This window comes from Hippocampus zosterae, chromosome 2 (assembly GCF_025434085.1).
Source record: "Hippocampus zosterae strain Florida chromosome 2, ASM2543408v3, whole genome shotgun sequence".
Lineage (NCBI taxonomy): Eukaryota > Metazoa > Chordata > Actinopteri > Syngnathiformes > Syngnathidae > Hippocampus > Hippocampus zosterae.
The window spans coordinates 28646185-28673426 of record NC_067452.1 but is presented as its reverse complement, the minus strand read 5'-3'; the positions used below and the strand labels follow the sequence as shown (position 1 = coordinate 28673426).

Sequence of the window (27242 nt, the reverse complement as noted above, 5' to 3'; positions counted from 1 at the left end):
AAACAAAAGCGAATCACATAGAGCAACATATACAGTACTGTACTCCATGTATATGATTTAAACTGAAGCTGCGATAAACGAACCACGATATAGCGAGGTATCACTGTACTTGAAATAGTTGACATTGGCTACGAGGATCAAATGTTCTGAAGAAAAATTGGTATTGAATTTGTATGCTACTTTGTAATTCTGCTATTGATGTTAATTTGTACAATTTGCTATATTGGATTCATGGGCTGCTCCTTACAAAAGCAGGCATCTGCGCAGCACGCCAGAAGGCTACTCCTGGCCAGAGTAGTGTGCAAAAGTATTAGTCCGACAACATAGTAAATAATAATACGACATTTAGCACAATTACACTTTGAGTACAGAACTTTGCAGAGGCTCAAGAAAAACATTTTCAACATTTGAGTCATTATGGCATGACCCCAAAATATAATGGCATTGCCCATCCGTTCATCATCATCCATGAAACATGGAGAAGTGTGCTAACTAACAAAAAGAATGGACCAACAAACACAAATGTGACACTCAATGTTTTTTTGTTGGTTTTTTTTGGTCACCAAGAGGAATAGACACATATAAAAAAGGGATTTTGTCTAATTGTAATGAGAATTGCCTCCTCATTACAGGCAGTCGTCTCCCTCTGTCGAGTTCTATTGGCGTCATGTTAATTAAAATATCGTTTATGCAGTTAGTCAAGGTTTATAGTTTGAAGCCAAAGCGCTTTTTTTTCTATTTCCATTATTTCCTTTGAGAACATTTTATTGGAGGTTTCACTGTTTTGATTGCTGAATTTAACATTGATAAAACATAGACTTCAAATTGTGGAAAAATGGAAGTAGAAACCAAAAGGTTGATATTCTAGTCATGTCAGCGAATGAATTCTATATAACATCAGCACGGGCCCTCTTGAAGTCGTGGATGAACTGACAGATGAAGCCAAAGAGCTCCTGAGAGTCCTGGTCGGCCGCCTCTCCAAATTTCACCTTGCAGAAAGAGAAAACACACACACACATACCGGTTGTTACGGACTTGGAAGGACACACTCGCACCCTTGGAGCCAAGACCATTACTTTACAATTAGCAAATGCAGTTTAGCCTAATTAGTGCAGCGATAGCCTGGTGGGCTCATGTTTGTTCTTAACACTGGTCGTTTGAATTAATTACCTCATAAAGTGCTGCTGCATGCCACCTGCTCCGCTGGTGTACTTTCAACACTGACTTGGACATGGATGGCTTACTGAATACTCAACTGGACGGTTAGAGGTCACCAACACCGATTTCCAAACTTTTTAAAGGTTGATGGGGGTTAAGTGGCTTAATCAATATGACGCATGCTGGAGCGAGTGCCGCTGCCAGCTTCTGAGTTTTGGTTTTTATTTTTAACCATTTGGACAAATGGGAAAATACCATGACACATATCGATTCTCCTGTTTTCTTCCGCGGGTAACACAAATGGATATATGTAACTAAATAAGATTAATTTTTTTATGTATTTGGTTCATATAACAATCGCAACCGCAAACACAGGTACCCCATGCATAGAGCATGTCATATTCCAAAGGGTCTCTCTGCACTTCCACGAGTTCCTTGCCTCAAACATCTTACAAGTAGCCGTGATATTTTATACATTGGACATCGCAACTCCTCAAGGTCATCATTAAGCATTCTTTGCCCTTGTGACAAGACGAGGCTTCCTATTATTTAGTAAGATGTGTCTTTTTCCAGACTCACTGCTGGATTGCAGCAGTCAACCGCCATCATCTCTCACGATGGCCCGGCAGTGGCTTTGTGTTAAATCAAATTACAAGGCAAGGCAGATTTATTTATGTCGCACATGGCATACGCATGGCAACTTAATGCCTTGCGAGGTTTCAGACTTAAGTCTTTGGTTTCGAAAGACAGTGACACCAACTGTTTTCTACCAACAGTCCTTGTCTTCATTCTAAATAACTAACTAAATAAATATATAATTAAAAGTGCTTAATCCTCACGGGGGGTTCGGGCGTGCTGGCACCTATTCCGGAATAGTATGCATCAAAATAATGCATCTGTTTTGATGCATTATTTTCATGAAAGTGATTAAATTAAACCAAAACGAATACTAATAACATTCATTCATTTTCCGTACCGCTTGATCCTCACTAGGGTCGCGGGGGGTGTGGAGCCCATCCCAGCCGTCTCCGGGCAGTAGGCGGGGGACACCCTGAATCGGTTGCCAGCCAATCGCAGGGCACACAGAAACAAACAACCATTTGCACTCACACTCACACCTAGGGACAATTTAGAGTGTTCAATCAGCCTGCCACGCATGTTTTTGGAATGTGGGAGGAAACCGGAGCACCCGGAGAAAACCCACGCAGGCCCGGGGAGAACATGCAAACTCCACACAGGGAGGCCGGAGCTGGAATCGAACCCGGTACCTCTGCACTGTGAAGCCGACGTGCTAATCACTGGACTACCGGGCCGCCCAATACTAATAACAACAATAATAATAAGAAGAAGAAAAAACACAAATTCCTGAGTTTAATCGCAACTGAAAAAGTGCTACGCATTATTCTGAAGAAAGAAAGAAAGTCTTTTTTCACTCCAGCACCATTTGCAGGATCGGGCGGGACAGGACCCTTCTTGCTCCGGATGCTAACTTTCTTTCTTTCTAAATACCGTCACTTTGGTTTTTGACTTAAGGGGGAAGCTTGTACAGGAAAGAGACAATACAAGCGAGACTGAATATTTGCTGGGCTCATTCCAATCTCTCGTCACTTGACTGGAGCGCGAGCTGTGGCGAAACAGAGCAATCTAATTTTGGCTTCCTATAACCCAATTGTCTGCTCTCCTCGCGCTCGTTCCATAGCGCTCATTCTATCATAGCTCAGCAGCGAGAGCCAGCGGTGAGCATGTGTGGGCTTTCAATCGAGATGGATCGAGGCCACGTGAAGGATTTTTCTGAAAGACTGGCTTGGTTGTTTGAGAAAAATGAACACAACAATGCATGACAATATGAACTTAAGATGCTCAGACAAAAAATATGATGATGACAGATAGGAAAGAAAAGAAATCCTTTACTACTGTCACCAAGCAGGTTTGATTCCACGCTACTTCATTGAAGTCGCCGTTTCTCAACCTTCATTGAGCCAAAGCAGGTATTTTATATGAGAAAAAAAAATCTAATCATTTCAGGAATGCCAATTCACAATATAAGAGATTGGAGTGTGGCCACGGAACATATACCATATTTTCCGCACTATAGGGTGCACCAAAAAGTCTTCCATTTTCTTAAAAGCTCACCGAGCGCCTTAAAATCCTGTGCGTCTTGTGCATGGTCATTACGGTAATATGTCGACCCCCAAGATGGCTCCTTGCTGGAGACATGCTTACAATGTTATAATTTGTCGTTGGTTCAGTGAACTGTGTAGCTGATTTATTAAATAAGTTTTTGTTGCGGCTCCGAAAAAAGAGAGCTGTGGTGTTGTTTTTTTTAAAAACAGCCTCAACAAATGCAGGTACGTCTTTGTCCGTCTTCGTGCTTTCTCTTCTTCAGTTCAACTCAAGAGGCGTTCATGACCGCCTCCGAAAAACGTATACTAATGATGACTTCAATGAAACTACAAAATTTATATTGTGATTTCATCATTTGTGAATACACAACAAAGGAATAAATAACTACGACTGACATCTGATCATTCTGTTTCGAGCTATGATCAAGGAAATGCCAATGCGTTTTTCGGAGGCGGACAAAGATGCACCTGTATGTGTCGAAAAACGGAGAGCTACGGTTTTATTATTTTTATTATTTATATTTTATTTTTATTTTTTTAAAACACAGACTTTATTAATGTTTTTTACAGTCTCAACAAACACAGGTACTGTACGTCTTTGTCCATCTCCGTGCCTTCTCTTCTTCCATTCCACTCGACAGGCGTTCATGTAATCCTCCGAAAAATATAAATTAATGATTACTTACATGAAACTACGAAGAAAATCAGCGAGGAAATCAGAAAATAAATCCTGTAGGGGGGGATGTAAAATTTATTCTGTGATTTCCTCGCTTTCTTCTTTTCTGTTTTGATGCATTATTTCCAGATTTTGTTGTTTCATTTAAGTACAGTAATAGTAGTTAATTTATGTTTTTCAGAGGCGGTCATGAACGCCTCTCGAGTTGAATGGAAGGAGCATAGCACCATCTAGTGGAGGCATTGTAGATTGCGCCTTATAATGCGATGCGTCCAAATGTATGAAAAAAATACAAAATAGCCATTCATTGAAGGTGCGCCTCATAATCCAGTGCACCTTTTAGTGCGGAAAATACGGTACTAAGATAGTTGACAATTTTCATTTTCTACTTATAATGATAACAAATTATTACAAATTTGACACGACAGGAGAATAGAGCAAGTTGTCAATAAAAAGAAGCTTCTGACATATGAAGTCAAGGATTACCAAAATGCTCGAGTAGAGCTTTTTCATCTCCTCACAAGACTTCGCCAAGGCCAAAAGATCTGTGTTGTATTTTTCCACTGCCACCTGGGGAATAAAAACATTGGCGTACAGGTAAGTGTCTTTTCAATCAGGCGGTCTGTGCTCGTCACTAAATATCCCTTCAGAAAACTCCAGTCTGTTTTGTATGCAGTGTTCACACGGCTGACTTGTGGTTGGTGGATGAGCTGTGCTAATTGTGCTCACTTCTGACTCACTTGCAAACAAAATCTCTTCCTTATTATAGTTATTGATCCATCTACCGGCTACCTACTGACCTAACCAACTACTGCATCTTGGTGCCACTGACCTTACTCGTACTTACTCACCACCAATCTACTAAGCACATGTCTGCTTTCAAGTTACTTACTGTACCTACTCACCACCAATACTTACCAATCTACTACCTTCTCTGTACAGTACACACACATACCTCCCTTCAAGCTACAGTACATACCGGTACCCAACTACTCCCCACCAATTTATTCACCAACTACATACACTACTACCTACCAGAGGCGATTGCTCTAAGACTGCATGGGAGTCTCTAAGACTGATGGAGCTAACTACCAATGACCGTATACCAAGTGGCCACAAATCAACTTCCAAATCTTGGTACTCTACCAGTTTTAATCCTACCTTCAGGTCTTTGCTGAAGTGTGCATGATGCGCCTCAACATTTCTCTTCTTGGAGCTTTTTCCATATTGGATGACTTTCTGCAGTTCATTTTTCAGTACTAATAGAAAAAAAAACCCCACTATTATTAGGCCGTTGGTCATTGGGGCCAACACTTTTTGCAGTATCACGAAATGCTATGTACTCACCATCTACTTCAGCGGTTAGGCCTTTGACAGAAGCTAGGACACGCATTGAGAAAGCAGTTTCATTTAACTTAATTTTCTTTCATCTTTGAGCAAACATGAAGACGGAAATACCTCCTGGGACCGTTTCAAATTCTCCCAACTCCTTGGTAAAGTTGGCCAAGACCGGCTCATGCAACATGACCTGCTCCACAAGGGCATGGAGCAGGGTGAAAGTCCGCTCTGTACCGCGAAGCTGCGGCAGCTGTGGACCGATAGCATTTGTAAGCAACGACATAATAGTGCCATCTTCGTTTAAAAAAAAAAAAAACACACATGACATTCAGGGAAGATTGAACATTCGTGTGTGCGAGTGTGTGGGTGTGTGTCTGTGCCTGTGTAATCTCGCGAGGTCCTTCTTGTGAAGGCCAGACATTCGTGCTGTCAACGCAACAAATCAATTCACTCCAACAAAGTGATTTTTTTCCACTTTTTTTGTCCTTCTCTGGCTAAGGTTGAAATGGAATTTTCTTCAAGAAAATCATAGACTACCAGCTGACACAGGTGAGCATTTCCCTATCGAATAATATGTTGGAAAAACAACTGTGCTTTGCAAGGTTTTTACACTTAATTAATCACTTATTGTAGCTTTGGTTATGTTAGAAAAAGGAGCAATGCTATCTAATGTCATAATGTGTTCCAATATATGTGTCATGATTCGGTTTGTTACCAACAGGTGGCACTGTAGGGCTTCCACTGCAGCTGCACACCTGTGGGTCATTATGTAATTAGGAGTATAAAAGGACTCCCGCCTGACCACTCATGGAAGGGTCATTGTTTGTTTCTTTGTTGCTGTCATGTATGTTTCTGGTCATGTTTCTGTTCTTGATAGTGTTTTTCTCAAGTCATGGTTTTGTTTGCTACTTTGGATTCTTTTGGATTTAGTTTTTTCTGTTTTAATACAATTTGTCAAATAGACCCTGCTCCTCCTCTTGCCTGCTTTTTGGGGTCCGCCACCACCACGCAACCTGACAATACGTAGGTGATATCGGCCTTTACAAAGATATGAATTCTCAAATTTGAATGTCCAATTCCCCTGAAGTCATACGGGTCTGAGCAAATCTTACAAGAAGTAGCCAGTGAGAGTAAAATAAAGTGCCTTTTTTTCTTGCCGCACACGGTAGTCAGGCGTACATTTAAGACCATCTATCTCAGGCTATGTCGATTTAATAGCTCAATAGGACCGCACCTCAAAGGGAACGGAAGGCCTCGGCTTCATTAAAGCAGGTTGAGGACATTTTAGGTGTGGGCCTAGCGCAGAGGCCCTTAAAAATTCCTGGCGGGGCCACTTGCACACGAGGTTCAAATTAAATTCGGAACAGTTGCACATATGTCCAACCGCTACAAGAGAGAAAAGCAATTTAGACTTTTAAGAGAAACACAGTTAGGTTCACGACCCCACGTGGATGCCACCTTCTCAGCATGTCTCGCAAAAGACGTCGGTTGTTAAAACCCACAAGTTACTACTCTGCTGCTGTGTTATGCACTATACTATTTCCTGCAATGATGCAATAAGCTAATTTGTGCAATATTATTCTACGCGACTGTGACTATGCATTTGCTTTGATGTTGATATATTTTGACACAAGTATCTGTACTTTACTCAAGTACAGAGTGTGAATACTTTTGCTTGGTGTCTATTCCAGTAAGCTATAATGCGAAAAAAAATCATTTATTATTACTGTAATACATTTGTATTGATTTACATTTGCTGCGCTATTCCTGAGCTGAATACCTACGCTGTGTAATTGCTCATTACGTTTGTGAGTTTGAGGAACGGAGCAATCACTCGTCAAAATGTAAGCTCCAGACAAGTGATTGAACTTAAGCGGCCACAGCAGGAAGGCCCAGAGTCAAAATGAAAGAAGTCCTGTTGTGTATGTCAATGAGCGCTATCTTATTAGCGCTGCGCCACAACCCGAGTCAGCCGACAGCGGAGTCATACTTTAGCTAAGGATGAGAGGCGGAATCCCTTGGCCTTCTTCTTTCCGGCGTTCTCGTTGAGGTAATTGCCGATGGCCAGCAGGTACTCCAGCACAGAAACGAATGATCTGCAACTGTTCAGCTCTGTACACATCGCAATCTTCTGGCCAATCAACTGCAAGGCAAACACAGCGTCAGAGTTTATTATTTTTACTTGAATTAATTCGCCCCCACCCCGCCAGCCCCGCCCACCCACGCGCGCGCACACACACACACATTGACACATAAGCACACAACAAACATGTTTTGAATGCAAGTATTCAGGCCAAAATAACTGGGCTATAGTGAGGTTTGTTTTTTTTTTTTTTTTTTACATTCTAAACACCACCTCATTTGACCCAATGAGATGAATATTCAGGCCTGTGTTGTTGTGTGAGATGATTATTTTGTATGTAATTGTGTCAAGTGCAAATATCCCTCTGGAAAAATACATGAATCTCTTGTTTAACAAGCAAAGGGCGGAAGTGAAAGTAGGACTGGTTCGGTTTTTCTGATGAGCTGTTTGGAATAGAAATGAATGATGGGGGAATCTTGCCATTACCAGAGCCTCAGAGCCAGACAGCACCAATATGCTGTCACCATATGCTTATTTTGTCTTATTTGACACACGCACACGCACACGCACACGTACACACACACACGCACACACACACACACACACACACACACACTAAAATACCAACATTCAAATAAATTCAAACATACGTTTAGGTTAAAATGCTAAAACCATTTTTCCATAATGGCACAGAGTATTGACTTGTGCATGCGCAAAAAAAAAGAAGCCTTTTTTTTAGCATTTCGCCTGTTTTAGTACATTTGAAAGTTACGCGAGCAATTATTTTTTATTCTGAATTTTTATCATTTCTTATAATGTCTGCGGTGCATGACGTCTGTTTTTTTCCTATAATGCCACAGGATATTTTATTAGCATTCCGCCTACATTATACCAACACATTTATTCATCCATCCACCATTTTCCGATCCGGTTTATCCTCACAAGGGTCGCAGGGGGTGCTGGAGCCTATCCCAGCTGTCTTTGGGCGGTAGGCGGGGGACACCCTGAACCGGTTGCCAGCCAATCGCAGGGCACATACAGAGACGAACAACCATCTGCACTCACACTCACACCTAGGGACAAGTTGGAGTGTTCAATCAGCCTGCCATGCATGTTTTTGGAATGTGGGAGGAAACCGGAGCACCCGGAGAAAACCCACGCAGGCCCGGGGAGAACATGCAAACTCCACACAGCGAGGCCGGAGCTGGAATTGAACCCGGTACCTCTGCACTGTGAGGTTGACGCGCTAACCACTGGAATACCGGGCCACCTATACAAACACATTTGAAAGTTAAATAATTAAGGCTATGATTCTAAAGAAAACAAATGATCCATCCGCACGCCTTGACCGGGACAAGTGGAACAGCCTCTTGTCACACAGCAAACTATTTTGAGCACAATCCACTTACCAAAGTCGAAAAATTGACCACTTGGCTACCACGGGTCTTTGCTACAAACTTGAGAAAGTTGCTTGACAACATGGCCGGATCGAGTGGAAGTCTGTTTATCATGATGAGATTTCGACGCTACATTGCTTCGAGCAACTTTTTGTCAGTTGATTCGAAGTCCTGCTGAGCCATCTGATGATCAACACTTAAAATTCCTGAATTCCCATCAGCCATTCAACTTCTTGAGAAGTTGGTGGTTCAACACATTTGTACAATATGTGCTAATCACTAGGTGCATTAAACTCTCTCTTTCTGTCTGTCTCTCTCTCTCTTTCTCGCACACACAACACCTATTAAGTAGATGCCAATTCTAGGATGTGAAGGTATTTTGGCAGTGAAAGTTCCCACCAGCAGGTGAGAAATATCTCACCGGTGGTGATTTCACCATTTCCGGCCCCACCTCAAGTTTTGTTTCAAACAAACTGAGCTCCAGGTTTAGTTCGGATGAGGCATCTCAAACTTGAACAAGTCATATAAGCAAATACAGTACTTTGTTGAACAATGTCATGGCGTCACTACACCGCTCACAAGTAAGAGGTGGCATGTATGTACGTATTTGGAGGCTTGTTACACTACGCTACGATTTATTAACAGCAAACAATAAGTGCTTAGACTGACTGAATAAACGATAGCTCGCCCGTCATGAATGTAAGACATTATTTTTTCTCATCCAGTGAAAATTACATAGATCAATTAGATTTTTAGCTATTTTAAAACAGCAAAACACATTTTCAGGGTTTTCATGGGTCTGTTTTTACACACATTTAATTGTTGAGAAATCCATATTGGACAAGCTAAACATTGGAGCAAATTCTGATATTTGGCAGAATAAAATTCCAATTCAAAATCCAGTTACAGTAAAACAAAATTAGAGGTTAACCCTAACACCTGACACAATCAAAGTAAAATTTATTGGCCTTAGCTGTTTTACAAAACTTTTAAAAATAAATATTAAGGGGAGGGAATTTTTGAATGTCATTATCTTTGTCCTATGTTGTAATGTATTCATATGGGAAACAACTGATAAAAAATGTTGTAGGGGTGATAAGAGGGGCCGAAAATCATAAATATTAAACCTCTTCAGTACTTATGATAGCAGATTCTTATTATGTGTGGGGTGAACACTGAATTGGACTGAGCCATGGACGTGCAACGAAAGCCAATGAGGAAACAGCCTAAACCCCCCCCCCCCCTACCCACTGTTGTTACAGTATATTTTCCTGCTACTCCTTCATTTTCATTTTTATTTTCCAACATTTTGGAAGCCCTACGGCACTGTGCTATCTCTCAAAGGTCAACACACACACTCATTTTTTTTGCGTCATGTTGGGCTAGGTTTCCATTCTGTTCCCGATCGTGCAATCTTAACCACTTTTTTTGCATCCTCTTTGTTGTATGAAGCAGTTCGGTTTATTTTGTGAGCGTTAAAAATCTGTCCAGGCATCCACGGCAGTCATGGCCTTTCAGTTTTGCCTAACCTGTCATCCCCCACCATCCTGTCACGACCATCCACGCTTTGGCAACCTTAAAGGTGATTACCGCAGCTGCCGCGAACATAATGCAAAGCTAAAATCAAAATGTCCAAAAAAAATGGGATGTGTGGCCGACTTAAATTACAACCAGGTAGAAAGAACTGCTCACCAAACGAGTTTTCCTGCTTCAGTTGAGTATGATGCAGCGCTACTGTTTTGTCTTCATTGCAAGACAGTTGAAATGAAAGCGAAGTTGGTGAAGAATGAAAAATAAAAGAGTAGAAGAAGAGCTGGGAGGGATGCTGTCTGACTTCAATAACTTCACAGCCTGCAGTCCCTCAAGCCAATAAACAATGATCCTGTGTAAGAGAGTCACACTGCCTAATGATGAAATATTGATCCTCACTCGAACAAAAACACTAAAAACTCTATTTGCTTATTTTGCTTTTGACCTCTCTTCATTCATTTGTCTGCATAGAGAAGCAGAAGTTTCCGGAATGAAGTTAAATTGCATTCTTTGAATTTTTCGCAACACCGACTGAACAAAGCACAAATTTGATTTGATGAAGATGTTTTTTTTTCCTCGCGCTCCATCAAATCAAGAGTCGTTTTAAAGTGCATTCTGTTTGGAAGGCGTACAAATCAAATAAAAAGAAAGCAATGAAGATTCAAAAGACAGTCAAAGGGCTCTGGCTGAATAATAGCTGTTAGTGTGATGGGAGCTTTTAGCGATGCGACACACAAAAAAAACAAAGATTTGCCTTTTTTTTTTTTTTTTTTTTACCGGGTCAGTGCACTCACAGGCTGCAGGTCCCTCATGCTGATGGGAAGCTCTCTCAGGGTGAGCAGCAGGTCTAGTTGTGTGCTCAGGTAGGGTATATGGCACATCTGCAAAATGAAGCAGGAATGCCAAGACTTTAAAATGATAATTTAGAGAAATTAGCACAGAACTGATGACAACATTGTCAACCGGCCCACTTCATGTGACCATAAAGTGAATGTAAAACGTAAAATCTGCAATGCTGAAAGATGGGCTTTTTATGTGAACACATGTGGATGCTAGTACGAGTGAGATGGAGAGCAAGAGTTAAGACTTGGGTCTTAAATTATGCTAACTAGCGACGTTTTAGCCCATTTTTTTCCTACTGAATAATTCCATATTAATTAAAGGTCTGGTTTTCCTTTTTTTAATATTATTTTGGTGCTATATAATTTGAGCAAAAAAAATGAGGATAATAAATCTTAATCAAGGGTGCCAATAATAATGGAGTGCAGTGTATTTTCTACAGCACTTGTCTTTGTTTGGGTCACTCACACGTGAACAACAGCCTAGAGGTGGGGTGCAACCACTTTTGTTTTTCTTTTTTTTTTGGGGGGGGGGGTTGCAGTGCACATATAGACAAACAACCATTCAAAGTAATATTCATATCTATTGACACTCTAGAGCTCATTTTTGTTGTGGGCCACATTGGAGTCACCGTTTCCCTTGGAGGGCATTTATGACTGTCAAACCATATGAAGATGTCAAGAATAATGTGTTATTCAACTATGTTTGAAGTGACTCTGGTCACAAGAAAATGCTTACAATATGTTATTTATTACATATGAGAATTTGACATTTTTCAAGATTTTAGCAAGCATTAATCATGGAAGTTGACAAGTTTGGTTTGCTTTCGCGGGTCACATAAAATGATGTGGCGGGCCACATCTGGCCCCTGGGCCTTCAGTTTGACACATGTGATCTAGAGTCATTAATTAACCATCAATGTGTGTTTTTGTAACGTGGAATTTTTGAGAAATGTCCGTTATTAGCGGGTCCAACACAATGTACATGTGAAACAGCCAAATCCATTCGTTTTTATCCGTCATTAGCATGTTAGCATTGGGCATCATTATATCCATCCATCCATTTTCTGAACCGCTTAATCCTCACTAGGGTCGCGGGGGGTGCAGGAGCCTATCCCAGCCGTCTTCGGGCAGTAGGCGGGGGACACCCTGGATCAGTTGCCAGCCAATCGCAGGGCACACAGAGACAAACAACCATCCACGCCCACACTCACACAGAGGGACAATTTAGAGTGCCCAATCAGCCTGCCATGCATGTTTTTGGAATGTGGGAGGAAACCGGAGCACCCGGAGAAAACCCACGCAGGCCCGGGGAGAACATGCAAACTCCACACAGGGAGGCCGGAGCTGGAATCGAACCCGGTACCTCTGCACTGTGAAGCCGACGTGCTAACCACTGGACTACCGGGCTGCCCGCATCATTATAGTATTCGTTATTTTTTACTCAGCATCTCTTCCACATAGAAATACCGTGTCAGACGGAATTAGAACTTTACACAGAAACAAGTGAGATTCAGATGATGTGTGCTCTTAACAGCGGTCAGTGTCCTCTCATTTACTTTTTTGAAATCTTCTAGCATTGTGGAATACAGTATTCCAATACGTCCTCGAGCTTGCCGCACACGGCAGTGTATCGGGGGATGTTTTATTCTGGCCCGCAGCTTGTCACAGGAAACATTCGCTTGCACCGAAGACGCATCGTGTTGCACAGGAGATTAGGCCCTCATCTTGCATATTAAATCCCTTTCAGGCCTACCATCTTGAAAGCTGTTGTGGGATGCCTGTGCTTTTTTTATGTAACTCTTTTCACTAAAGCACACACAGGTCAGATGGGAGGCAGGTGATATTTTGTTAAGAAGGTGTCTTGACAGAGTGAGAATAATGTTACTGGAACGGGGCCAGGTGTTTTAAATCTGACTGTAGGAATCACAATGGGAGAAAGTAAACTCTCTACCTCCATCATGTACTGGTCCACAATATGCAGCTCGCTCACTGGTCCTTTGTAGGATTTATACATCTCCACATCCTCCAACGTGGGAACATACCTGTCAGATTTTAAAAACACACCATTAGCTAGCTGAAAGCAACGTGTTAATTGCCATCCCACAGTCAACACAGACCACTGCCAAAGCTTTGTTTAATGTGCCACCTTTTAAATGCTCTTCTTGGATCTTTATAGCTCAACGTCATAAACAACCTTTTCTTTTTAATTATTAATTTTTTTTTCACGAGTACCATCCCTCTCGGCTAGGAGAATGCACATTTCTGCTGCTTTTTAGTGAGCTGGTGACATTCATTTTGACTTAAGTGAGCAAATGTGGCTGTTTGTCCTATAGAGAGATGTGCTTTTCTGTGCTGCATTTTAATTCCTGTCTAATGCAGAAGTTTTGATATTTCAAATTGAAAGCAAAGGAATGTGAATACCAATGTTGCAAATGAAAAATTGGCTTTCAAATTGGCAACTCAAAAGCAAACATGTACTGATCTCAACTGGTCCCTGACAAAAAAAGGTTGGTCATAGGTGTCTTTCAAACGCATTGAGGTGGTGTTTAGGGGCAAAAACGATACAACAATTCTGCCCAATTCACTCCCCAATATTTCTGGATTTCAAGGTACATTCCTGTGTTGACCCTTTTAGGCCATTCTGCCCTTCAATGTGGCGGCCCAGTGAACCAGTGGTTAGTGCGGAGGCCGGTACCTCGATTCCAGCTCCGGCCTTCCAGTGTGGAGTTTGCATGTACTCCCCGTGCCTGCGTGGGTTTTCTCTGGGTACTCCGGTTTCCTCCCACATTCCAAAAACATGCATGGCAGGCTGATTGAACACTCTAAATTAAATCCTTCAGTGTAAGTGTGAGCGCGGATGGTTGTTTCGTCTCTGTGTGCACTGTGGCTGGCAACCGGTTCTGTCACGATTCGGTTTGGGGACCAACAGGTGGCACTGTAGAACTCCCCTAGCAGCTGCACACCTGTTGGCCATAGGTAATCAGGCCTATAAAAGGACTCTTGCCCGCACACTCAGTGTCGGGTCATTGTTGCTTTGCTACTGTCATGTCTGTTTGAGTCATGTTTTGGTTGCTGCTATGTTTTATCTTCAGTCATGATTTTTGTTTGCTACTTTGGACTTTGTTTGCTTAGGATTTAGTTTTCTGTGTTTTATCAATACACATCTTCAAATAGACCCTGCTCCTCTCTCCTGCCTGCTTTTTGGGGTCCACCACCACCATGCAACGTGACAGGTTCAGGGTGTCCCACGCCCGAAGACAGCCGCCATCCCGGTTGCAGCCGTTTAGTGCCTGCACTGACTTTAACCTTGGTCATGTGCCGTCTAACTTCCTCTTTCTGTCATTTGCTCGGCTTCTGAACTCCAAACCAAATGCATTGACTTTTTCATGAGGCCCTCTCGTGCCTCCGGAGGGCCCCCGGACATTAATATTGCAGCACCTGTTGGGAGAGCTTCTTTTTAAGATTGTATTCCTGAGGCACACGCAGTGGCGCATTAAAATATATATTATGTTTTCAAAGAATAAATAAAATCCTTCCCCTCCACAGTACATTAGATCAGTGGGTGCTCTCCAGGGGGAGTCAGCATCCAAATCCAGTGAGTTAACTGCAAGTAGCAGGCCACTTTCATTGTGAACTCCACAAATATCCTGGGATAAAAATTTCATCACCGCACTGCTCTGGTAAAAGGTTTTGCCTTCTGCTCTTTAGTATGAGAACCCGGGGCATGCAGAAGAGGAAACACTGGCCCATTTGGCACGATTGCCGATGTCATATTGAGCTTTGACTGTCGATGGGACCTCTGCTGGTTGAATTCGATGTGGGCCGGCGTGCTCTTCTTTTCTGCCTCAACAAAACTAGTAATCATCAGCGAATGAGGCTATGCTATGGCTGTCTGTCTATCTCCCCCCTGCCCCACCTACTCACTCCTTTCTCACTCTGTCTAGTGGTGCTTTTCGTTCAGGTCGATTTGGTTATTGTCAGAGTTGGACCGACATTTTTTGGATCCAACTATCATGTTTGTTAAATATGAAAGAATAACTCATGCGCTTGTCACCTGGCGCAGAGTATCTGCCGCACTGATGCGCTCCTGTGAATTTCAATCAATATTGCAAAGATCAATCATTAAAAAAAATGTTCACCTGCAATTTTTCATTTGTTTCCATCTTTCATTAGCGAATGCAGGAAGCAGATGATCAGATAATACAAATAAAACAACTTCTACTGCTTCTCACTTTGTTCCACAGCCAAAGTGTCACATGCCGTGATGACAATAATATCTTCTTGAAGTTGAAATAGGACATTACTGAAGGCTAAAGGTTGAAACGCATCGCTTCCCCTCCTCGCTGACTCGGGCGAAAAGATCGACTTGCCTCTCGTCTTGGCGAGGAAGGAATACAAATGAGGAAGTTGGGGGACTGAAAAAGTCATACCTCCTCAGAGAGGTGATGTGCTCGTCAGACAGGCCTCCATCCTCCTCGTTAATGATGAAGAGTTTGTCCTTCAGCTCTGCGGGCTGCACCGCAAAACTTTTGAGGAAAATGTCTGCGAGAACAAGAGAGTCGACAGCGTGAGCTCGGCTGTCTTTTTTTTTTTGTGTCTTGCCCTATAATGGAATGACTGGAAAGAAAAAGACAAAACGTCTGCAGCCTAATTACGCCTCACTTCTCCCAAACACCTCGGGGAAACGCACATTTGCAACATCAGGTCGATTTGTTTTGTTTTTACACATTCAAAAGCAGCAGGCTGTGAGAATCGACTGCTTCAAGAGTTTTTTTTTTTATGCAGATGTAAAATGTCCCACTTCAGACATGCAAATCACATTTTGCTGTCTGTCACCAGCAGAACTGTGAAACATGGGAATCAGGATTCATGAGTAAATATTTATTCATTTTGAAAAAATGAAGCCGTCAAAAAGTGAAACAGATAAAAAAAAAACACTGAATTATCATAGTCATCTTAACAAATGGATAAAATAATAGTAAAAAAAAACATGTATAATTATATATTATACAAAACTTCTGATTTTATGAAGCCAACATTGAGCACATACTTCAGTTCAGTCCAGTGAGGATCTAAAAATTCACCCATCCACTTTATCCTCAAAAGGGTCGCGGGCCGTGCTGGAGCCTATCCCAGCCATCTTCGGGCAGGAGGCGGGGGACACCCTGAACCGATTGCCAGCCAATCACAGGGCACACACAGACGTACAACCATCCGCGCTCACACTCATAGGGACAATTTTGAGTGATCCATTTACCAGCGGCGGCCCGGTAGTCCAGTGGTTAGCACGTCGGCTTCACAGTGCAGAGGTACCGGGTTCACTTCCAGCTCTTGCCTCCCTGTGTAGAGTTTGCATGTTCTCCCCGGGCCTGCGTGGGTTTTCTCCGGGTACTCCGGTTTCCTCCCACGTGTCATGCATGTCAAGCTGATTGAACACGCTAAATTGTCCCTAGGTGTGAGTGTGAGCGCACGTGGTTGTTCGTCTCTGGGTGCCCCCCGATTGGCTGGCAACCGGTTCAGGGTGTCCCCCGCCTACCTTCCGAAGACAGATGAATTCAGCTGGGTAAAAACGTTTTTTGACATTAACCACCATCCCATAGTGGATCTTTCACGTCAATTGCTCAGAAGTCAGAAACACGTGTCATGAATTGTTGATGAATTACACTTTTTTTAAAGGAAAGAAAAAGAGCAACGCTTCCTTTTAACGTGAGAATTCAAGTATTAAACAACACTCGACTGCTTAGCGATTATCCATACACTCTAAAGTGACCACGATTAATTAGGCAGCATGCTTAAGCAGCTCTTAAAAATATACACATTCAAACACTCTTCCATGTTGTTTCTAGTCGATATTGTTTTCTGTTCAATGAGATTGAATCCACACGGTCTCCAAACACACCGGCAGGAACCCTGGGGCACATTCAAATATTTCTTTGTAACACAATGGAGAAATTCTACTTTTACAGTCACAAATTGGACAGTAACAGCATAAATTAATAATAATATCCATCCACTCTCTGTACCGTGTAACCTCATTCGACTTGCAGCTGTGCAGGAACGCATCCCAGCTGATTTCGAGTGAGAGGCAGAGTCCACCTCAAAGCCACCAACCATTTGGAGGCTTTAATTATCCTGCATGTTTTGGGAATGAGTGAGGAACCCGGATAACTCAGAGCCCAAACTTGAACCCCTATGTCCTCTGAATTGTGAGGTGGTTGTGCTAACCCAGGGGTCGGCAACCCAAAATGTTGAAAGAGACATATTGGACCAAAATAAACAAAAAACAAATACGTACGGTATGTCTGGAGCCGCAAAAAATAAAAAGCCTTATAATGAAGGCAACACATGCTGTATTTATGTATATGAGCTACTGTATATTCGACTGCTATCAACATGACTAAGTTGGTTACAAATACAGAACGAGCATTCATGATTAAACGTTTTTTTCCACTGCAGTTTATCCCGTAGTGGAGGGGTGCCCAAACTTTTTTGACGGAAGATCTACTTTTCGAACAACCAACCTCGCGCGATCGACCCGTTACCACAAAACGTGAACAATGTTTGTGTCATATTAAAACAAAAAATACATTTCCCTCCCATCTTTTTCCATTTTCAAACATTTTTGAAAAAGCTCTAGGGAGCCACTGGGGGGAGCTAAAGAGCCGCATGTTGCCGACCCCCGTGCTAACAAGTCGTTCATTGTACTGTCCACTCCAAAAAATTGTAATGGGGTTAGCATGTTTTTACACTTGATTTGACCCCTTCACAACGATGCATTATTTCCTGTTAGTGGCAAAAGAATGGATGGGTCAATTCAATAAATAAGAGGTCAACCAGTGAATGGATGCGTTTCACCAGCCCAGTGTCGAGAGGCTACAAGTACTCTACCACCTCACCAATGAAGCACGGTGGTGGCCGAGCCATCGCATGGGCATGTGTGGCTGCCAATGGAACTAATTCCTCGTGACTGAGAACAACAACAGCTGGATGAGCTGCTCTGGCACATGCTTCACAACTCATTGTATGATGCTTCACAGTGAAGATGGACAATGACCCGAAGCATATAGTGAAAAGCAACCCAAGAGTTTTTGAAGACAAAGCAGAGGATGTTATGCAATGGCCTAGTCAGTCACCTGACCTGAATCCAATGGATCGTGCATTTGGAATCATGGAATCAGACTTTAGGATGGGTAAATTCTCCGATGACTTTTGGGCCCTCAAAAAGTGGCAGGTATTCATACAAACAACTAATCCCTACACTAATGACAGACCCATCCTCATGAATTTCATTTCATTTACAATCCATGAGGATTGTGTCCACGTACCAAAATTTATGGATTTTACTGTCAAGCTTTGCACAGCTCTGTTTGAAAATGAGAGAAATGCCAAATAAAAAAGCTGTAATAAAACAATTATTAGCATATTTATATTTTCCAACTCAAGGCAAAATGAGCAGATGCCATTTAAAAGGATCACATACTGTAGCTATTGGATGACTAATTCAGTTGTGTGTGTGTGTGTGTGTGTGTGTGTGTGTGTGTGTGCACGTGTTGGGTTTAAACAACAACAGTGAAACTTTTTAAATAGTCGAGATCAATAATAAAATAATTCATGCTCACGCTTCAGCACAAAGAATACAAAGGCCAGGCTGGAATTTTACTAGGAGGGGTCAAAGTCGTTCGGACAAAGATGAACAGCGAGCATAATGGCAGAAAGGCTGAGGTTTGAAGAAAGAAAGGAATTGCTCATGACACAAGCATAAAAAGCTGAGCAGCGATGCTCATTGTGGGTAAATTCTTGTACTGGGCATGCATGGCTTCTTCAGGGATATATTTACTTCTTTTCATTAATGGAACACATTGATGGCGGCATCAAAAAGAACTCACTAAGTCGACGGAAACATCTAAAGTAATTTTAAGAACAATGTAGCCAAAATGAGTGTGAGGTCCTCTGTTTTGCAGAAAAATCAGGATTTGAAAAGCAGTCAAAACAACAAAGGAATTCATTCTGGGTTAACAAGTTAGACACGCTAAGACAATCTCCAGACTTATACTCCATAGAGATTGTATTACACCTGCTAAGGTAAATAGGAAACTGATGGGAGAAACACACCGGCCACCCCTACCAAACTCGCCTATAAACAGCAAAAACTGCTGAAAGAGAAAGCAGAAGTTTGGGTGGTGTCACAGGCTCAATGCAAATCTAGCAAGTTGCACTGAATTAACATCTCTGCAGAAGCACAAGGAAGACTCCAGCGGCTCCATTGTGTTTGTTCACACACATGGACTCTATCTCTCACTCACACACACACACACACGCACACACACGCACACACACACACACACACACACACACACACACACACACACACACACACACACACACACTCACACTTCCTGTTTCCCATCATAAATGATTGAGAATGAGAAATGAGAGGAATAAGAAGAATAAACAGCATCAAGGCTTACTTTTATTTTATAAACATGCAAATAAAGTGCACTATGCGTGCGTGTGTGTGTGTGTGTGTGTGTGTGTGTGTATATGCTTGGGGAGATGCCAAGAGACCACAAAAGGCGGAGAGGTAAAAACTCCTGTTAAAAACAACCCCTGCCTCCCCCACGATATTTGCATTAATGAAACTTGACTCCTGGAGGAGGCCACGCAGTGCAGAGGTGCAGCGTTCAATTCCGGCTTCGGCTCCCTTGTGTGGAGTTTGCCTGTTCTCCCTGTGACTGCGTGGGTTTTCTCCGGGTACTCCGGTTTCCTCCCGCATTCCAAAAATATGCAAGGCAGGTTAAATGGAACACTCTAGTCTAAGTTATCCCTACGTGTGAGTGTGAGTGTGGATGGTTGTTCGTCTGTGTGGCCTGCGATTGGCTGGCAACCAGCTTAGGGTGAACCCTGCCCACTGCTCAAAGACACCTGGCATAGGTTCCAACACGCCCGCAACCCTTTTGCGGATAAGCGGATTAGAAAAAGGATGGATGGACTCCTGGAGGAGTTTGTTTGTCTTTCTACATCTCCAAAAAAGAAAACAATCACTGTCTTTCATCGAGCCGTCATGAACATCGCCAAAAGATTGGGCTGAATATTATGTATGACGATATTTTGTGTTCACATGGCCTATGCTGTTCATCAAAGCAACATTTTCAGACCTTCGCCAAAGCATTCTGAGGTCCTCTCTGTCCAACAGGGAATTTCGGTTAACTAGCACATTCTCAATCCATCTTTCATTAATGTATGGACTCTAATTATCTTGCCCACTTGTGAGACGGTCTCTCTTGACCGTACACGCAGAGTGCAACCAGTTCATCAGAGAAAAGCTTTTGAAGAGGAAAAACAATACGTCTCACTTCTATGGAGCCACACAGCGGCTGGTAGCATTGATGACACCCTGCACCCTGCAGGACAAGCTGAAGAACGGTACAGTATATATCGGCCTCAAAAAAAGTGTCACACTGGTGTTATGGTCCCATTTTTTTCATTGCTTGCACAGCCATCACTTTTTTGGGGACCCCCTTTAATGGAATAACGCTGATGAAATGACGTTTTGAGTTTCAGTGTGGTGACTGCCTCTTTAACTTTTTGCTCATTTTACTGTGAGAGTTCTTTGTAATACTGAACTTCCAGTGGCCAGTTTAATTATGAGAGCGATAACTGTAACCCACCTACTTTCTATTTACAGTTGAGATGTAACGCAAACAAATTGAATAAAATGACAAATTGGGGTCATTTTGGACATTTTCACATCGGGGTTTGCTCACTTTTGTTGCCTGGAGTTTAGACATTATTGGCTGCGTGCTGAGTTATTTTCAGGGAACAGTAAATCTATTCACTTATTCAAGCTAAACGCTGACTACTAAGTGTCATTTCTTCAGTGTTGTTCCCCTGAAAATCTAATATTGACAAAAATGTGAAGGGTATCATCAATATGCTTCTCACTCACTTTACTTTCTTCAGACTCAGGCCTTGAGCACAAGCAGCCCCTGGCCACCCGTGTCGTCATGGTAATACCATGTGGTACCAGCACAGGTACTTCGCAGTGGGAGGCAGTGGGTAAACTGTGCCTTATTTGTATGACAGAGCCTCAAAACCGCTAGCTTTCAAAAAAGGGCTTTTAAATGTAAACTAATGCCATGTTATAAGTTTGTGAGCACCATTAAATGTACAGTGAATCTGACCGACATGTTTTTGTCACTATTGAAGACACTGTGGCTTTTGCAATAATAATAATCATGTTTGGTGACTCACTGAAGTTGTGCGCAATCTTCTGGTTGAGCATGATGTGTTGCGTATTGCTGGGCTCCGGTGCTGCAAAGGACCCGACATTTTTCACCGAAAATTGCATGTATAAACGCCTTGTGTCGACTTCAACTCTTCGCTGGCTTCCTTTCTCCCAAAATGATTTTGCGATCTGCAGAGAAACAACAGATTTGCCATCCCTTCATACCCCAGATTTCATTGTTATCGGTTAATACATAACAGCCAATCACACCAATCTCCATAAACTGTGGAAATATGAGACCTAGTCAATTGGTGAGGTGTTCGGTGGTGTGGTACCTTGTCAGGTCCAACTAGGTCCCAGTGGAAAGCCTTAGTGTGGATCTTTCTTGGACTGAGGTTGAACCTGAGGGGTAAAGGTGGCGGCGGTGGGATTGTCTTGGTGGAGGAAACTGTGTCCCCTTGTGATCCTGTTCGATTGTTTTTAGGGTCCATGCTAAAGGGTGGGGGGCCGGGGTGGGAGAGGGTAGGATCAGGAGCAGCCTGTTTTGGGATATCAGGAATTTCTGGAGAGGAACTTTGATTCATTTCACCAGCCAAATTTGAATCTTCATGAAGATCCTCTCCAGCAGACTCGAGGTCCGAGTTGTTATTGTCCTCCCCTGCGTCTTCTGCTATGCTGAGATGTCGGAGGTTCTCGCCGCCCATAAACATGCGCTCGCTCTTTGACTTTCTTTTCCAGTCAGAACACAACTTGCTGATCGCGTGGACCCAAGCGTCTCGCTCCGTCTGCACAGCACCGGGAAGCGGCTGACTCGAGGGCGGCACTCTGAAACTGTATTGAACCAGTAAACCACGATATCTTGATCCTTTGTACTGCTTTGATTGAATATTTAGTTGCAAGGTGCTTGATACACTGTTCGTAGGAATGTCACTTCCCATGAAAATTGATTGTGAGTGATGAATTAGAGCACATCAGAGTCACCCCCCTTATCAGCGCTCCTTTGATGAACAGTGGACAATAATCACAATGGCAGGGGTATACATTTACAGTATAAGACTTATAAAACAAGAAGTGTGTTTTAAAAAGTCAAATTAAGGGGGGGTTCTTGTTTACAACTACTGTCAAAGCACCCTACAATGCACTTTCTTTCTTGAATGAATTGCCAAGTTACACGATGTCTCGCTGGTATGTAATGATATCACACTATTAGCTGACAAAGCTAGCGAACGCCATTCTATCAACACGCAGCCTGAACAGGATTTGAACAAACCTTGCTTTTTAAACAGAGATGAACTGTCGTGCTTTTTTTAAACAGAGATGAACTGTTATGCTTGGTAGAAAGAATATTTTAGAGTGCCAAACAAGTTTCAAAATAGAAAAGTTACAAAGAAGCTTGATAGAAGAAACCATGCATGTTCAACGATGGTGCTTCTGTTAAGGATCAATACATTTAACCATTTTCTATTGCGCTTGTTCTCATTAGGGTCACTGGTGAGCTGGAGCCTGTGCCAGCTGACTTTGGGCAAGAGGCAGCGTACGCCCTGGACTGTTGGCCAGCCAATCATAGGACTTTTTTTGAGGCAGAAAATGATTTTTAAAAATTTTTTTCCCCTTCAAGATAGCATAAGTATGATTGCTGGTCAATAACATTCGCAATAGGAATACAAAATATTCAGATTCATTTCTCGTCATCTTGACATAGAGACCTCCACTCACTGGTATTCATTTTTGCGAGTGACGAGGGTGAAGGTATCGGCACTGAGAGGTTTCTGGACACTGGTGTCGCCATCCGACAGATGGATCACCACGCTTACGGGCGTCGAGGACATCAGCTCGCCCTCGGCTGCGCCACGTCGACTGAAAGGGGTCAGTATTAATTGACCAGGGTGCAGCTGGACCTCATATCTGGAATAACAATAGATGAGATCATGTATTTTTCTTAAGTAGCAGCTAGGCATGTGTATCAAGAATAGCATAGCTCCACTAAATTCTGTCCGCCCCTCGAGCAAACAACATGGCCCAATTAGTAGATAGAGTAGGACCGGTTTTGAGTGTCATTTTCTTTGAAAATTGGGCAACCATGTCAACCTAGATTGGCAGAAAGTTTCATGTGCCTGAAGTAACAAAGCAGCCCCAAATATTGCAGTTCACACCATGCTTCACTGTGGGAACAGTATTTTTAGGGTTGAAGGCCTTCCCATTCCTTCTCGAAGCGTCAATTTTGCAGTGTCTATTCTTGAATGGGTAACCGGACAATTCACTTCAACATGCTGTGTTGATCAGAAAACAACTGGCTACATATTTCTGCATGTGTTAAAAACACAACGTAACTGTACAATAGTTCCTTGGGGGCTAATTATTTTGACCGTAACTACACTACACAACAGTATTATTATTTGATCTGGCCTATCTGCCTTCATTCTGGAACTAACCTGATATCCAAAGCAAAGGTGAAGTAAATGACTTAGAAGAAATTGCTCGTACTTGACCCATCGAAATGATGCCAGCCCGCCTCTGTGTAGCGTAAGGACACCTTCCCGCAGGATATGAGATGCTTGAGGCTGCTGGTGTGTGCCTGCACTGCCCCCCTCTGCATGACTGTAGATGTTTCTGTAAATGATCTGGTTAACAAGCTGCATTATCTGGAGAAAAAGAAGCACGGAGGATAATGGAGTTAGAGCAAAAATGCACACGTCCTTTGTGTTAGAAGTGTCAAAATTCAACCTTATGCTTGTCGTCCACTGAAGTGGCCTCCAGTTCGTAATCATGGTGGCCTTTGAACGAAATAGAGAACCTGGAACCGACTCCGTCATCACAACTTTTGATGATGACAAAGGGAAGTTGGCGCTTGACAATGCCTTTCTCGATCGTGCACAGCATTTTGGTGGTGAAATCCATCTGGATGGATGTATGGATGATAGATAGATAGATAGATAGATAGATAGATAGATAGATAGATAGATAGATAGATAGATAGATAGATAGATAGATAGATAGATAGATAGATAGATAGATAGATAGATAGATAGATAGATAGATAGATAGATAGATAGATAGATAGATAGATAGATAGATAGATAGATAGATAGATAGATAGATAGATAGATAGATAGATAGATAGATAGATAGATAGATAGATAGATAGATAGATAGATAGATAGATAGATAGATAGATAGATAGATAGATAGATAGATAGATAGATAGATAGATAGATAGATAGATAGATAGATAGATAGATAGATAGATAGATAGATAGATAGATAGATAGATAGATAGATAGATAGATAGATAGATAGATAGATAGATACCTGAAGAACCCTCTTCTTCCACCTATAGCGTCCATGCTTGTGCACGCTGAAGTTGTACTGTGAGGGAAGCTCCTCCTGTGTCACAAGACACAACATAGTGAATAATATAACCGGATTACTTTCCCATCTGAACCAAATTTCTTTTTGGGTGAATTGGACACATTCCTCATAACTGTCCAACAACTGCGTAAGTCACATTTTAGAGCAATAATAACAATGCAAAGCACTGCATAAAAGACATGAGCAAATATGTATTCTTATGTCCGCACCTGGTTCATGACAACAAAGTGACGGAGATTGGCTCGTAAGTGAACGTTTTGGGAAAACATTTGTGGTGGACCGGGGAGACACTTTTTTTTGTTGTATAGCTACCTGCTTTAAACAGCGGATGCGAAAGGACATGGAGTACGTCATTGTGAAGTGTATTTAGAAGGTTTCCACTTGAGAGTGATGCAACGAAAAACGACACTTTTATATGGCGCGTTGAATGCTGAGATGACTCTTGTCACATCTCAAAAAAGAGAATGAATGAAGGACTGTGAGGGTGAATGAGCCCGGCTCACCAATGAAAATGGATGGATGGACTTTCATGCTTGTCAGTACATCACCTCATATCATGGCAATCCCCCGTAAGCATGAAAATGTCCCCCATATTTGTCATTTCTGTGCGCAATTAAGTTGCCACGGGATGATAGCGTCATGAATTCAAGACGGTACGAGTCGGATGTTATCTCAGATGATTATCTCTGACCTCCTCTGTAGTACTCTCCAATTTGGTTAACTGGCCTTGATCCTTCCTAGCGAGGTCCAAAGCGTCGTCGATGGACAGCTCTCCATTCTTCACCTTGTTCATGATGCTCAGCTGCATCTCGTTGCTCAGCTGAAATCACAGCACATCACAACTCACACGGTCTCATTTCATGTTTGGCATTGAAAATCAATTCACTCTTTCCAAAGTTTCCAAGTCAAACTTTCAATATTATTGCGTCGTTCATCTGCATTTTTACCAGGCAGGAATTACCAACCAATATGGGTCTGACATCTTCAAAGGATGAGCAGTTTTACTTTTAGTTTTATTTTGCACTTTTGTGGCGACCTGGTAGTCCAGTGGTTAGTACGTCGACTTCACAGTGCAGAGCTACCGGGTTCGATTCCTGTGTGGAGTTTGCATGTTCGCCCCGGGCCTGCGTGGGTTTTCTCTGGGTATTCCGGTTTCCTCCCACATTCCAAAAACATTCATGGCAGGCTGATTGAACAATACAATACAATACATGCTGATTTATATAGACTCTAAATTGTCCCTCGGTTTGAGTGCGGGCGTACATGGTTGTTTGTCTCTGTGTGCCCTGCGATTGGCTGGCAACCAAATACCGGGTGTCACCCACCTACTGCCCGAAGACAGCTGGGATAGGCTCCAGCACCCCCCGCGACCCTAGTAAGGATTAAGCGGTTCAGAAAATTGATGGATGGATACACTTTTGTTTATACTTGTATGAAAATGTTAAAAGATTACTGAAAAAAAGTTGCTTGCAACAGTCAAAAAATGATTCGTAATTCATTATCGTACAAAAGTATGTGCTAAAAATAATTTCTAAGTCTTCTATTTGTTTCTATTTGTTAAGACTTCTATGTCTGCATGGATGGATTTTACTTTCTTTTGGATTTCTATAGATGGACGCAGTTAGAAAGGGGTGTTTGCGCCATTGTGGGAGTGAACACAGGTGACTTGATTCCTGACCAATTGAAGGTCAGGAATCAATCCATTTGATGCAGGAGAGTCTCACTCTTCTTCGATTTTATGGAGGCAAAATTTGACCTTGCAGAAGATTTAAGAGCACAGAGAACATTTATAAGGAATAGCGAGCAGAACATCACAGGTGGATGATCACAGATCACCGCTGAGAAGTGAACACATCGAGAATGTCTTACACTTTCTGTGACAGAACCTTCCTCCATGGCTGTGCTGTGGCCCATGAGGGTGTTAAAAAATAAAAATAAAAATGATGACTAAAATAATGCATTAAATGAATTTAATTTGTCATTTTTATGAACGCAATACGATGTTATTCACTCCAAATCTGTCTTCCTGGGCTGGGATAAAACCCACCAAAATCTGATTACACCACCTGCCCCACCGTATAGACCTGATTTTACCAAATCTAAAGTGCAACGCGCTGTTAAAGAGGAACCACTGCAGTCAATAAAATATTGTTGGTGACTGTGTTTGCACACATTTAAAGTGAGGAAGTCGTGAAAGTTTCAGATCCTTTCATAAACGGAACCAAAGTCTACCTTCACTATGGGCACGATTACACTTTGGACAAGTTGTCTCTTAACATGATCTTTCTTGTCCCGATAAGTTTTCTCTCACCTGTGGCAAGTCTTCAATAAATCTCTCCATTCTGGACACATTGTCCTTCTTCTTAGCTCCCAAACTCGGCATTCTCAAAGTTAGTTTTAGTGCACCTTCACGCTCCACTAGAGTTGTTTGGTTCTTTTCCTGCACTGATCTGCTCCTAAAAAAAAATCAAAGCGCTGTTGTTAGTTATACTGTGTGGCAG

General features: G+C 42.3%; 1 protein-coding gene across 1 annotated transcript; it reads right to left on the bottom strand.

Annotated features, from left to right (window-relative positions):
• Window positions 1–760: 760 nt before the first annotated feature.
• Window positions 761–27242, bottom strand: LOC127596664 (uncharacterized). The gene is made up of 17 exons (XM_052059441.1): window positions 27053–27242; window positions 25433–25561; window positions 24682–24756; window positions 24097–24270; window positions 23857–24014; window positions 23089–23277; window positions 21708–22203; window positions 21399–21561; window positions 15578–15689; window positions 13099–13189; window positions 11100–11186; window positions 7286–7438; window positions 5416–5545; window positions 5305–5337; window positions 5119–5216; window positions 4444–4527; window positions 761–989 (listed from the first exon to the last, which is right to left on the bottom strand). The coding sequence occupies exons 1-17, from the start codon at window positions 27122–27124 to the stop codon at window positions 888–890; spliced, it is 2346 nt and encodes a 781-aa protein (XP_051915401.1). The 5' UTR covers window positions 27125–27242; the 3' UTR covers window positions 761–887.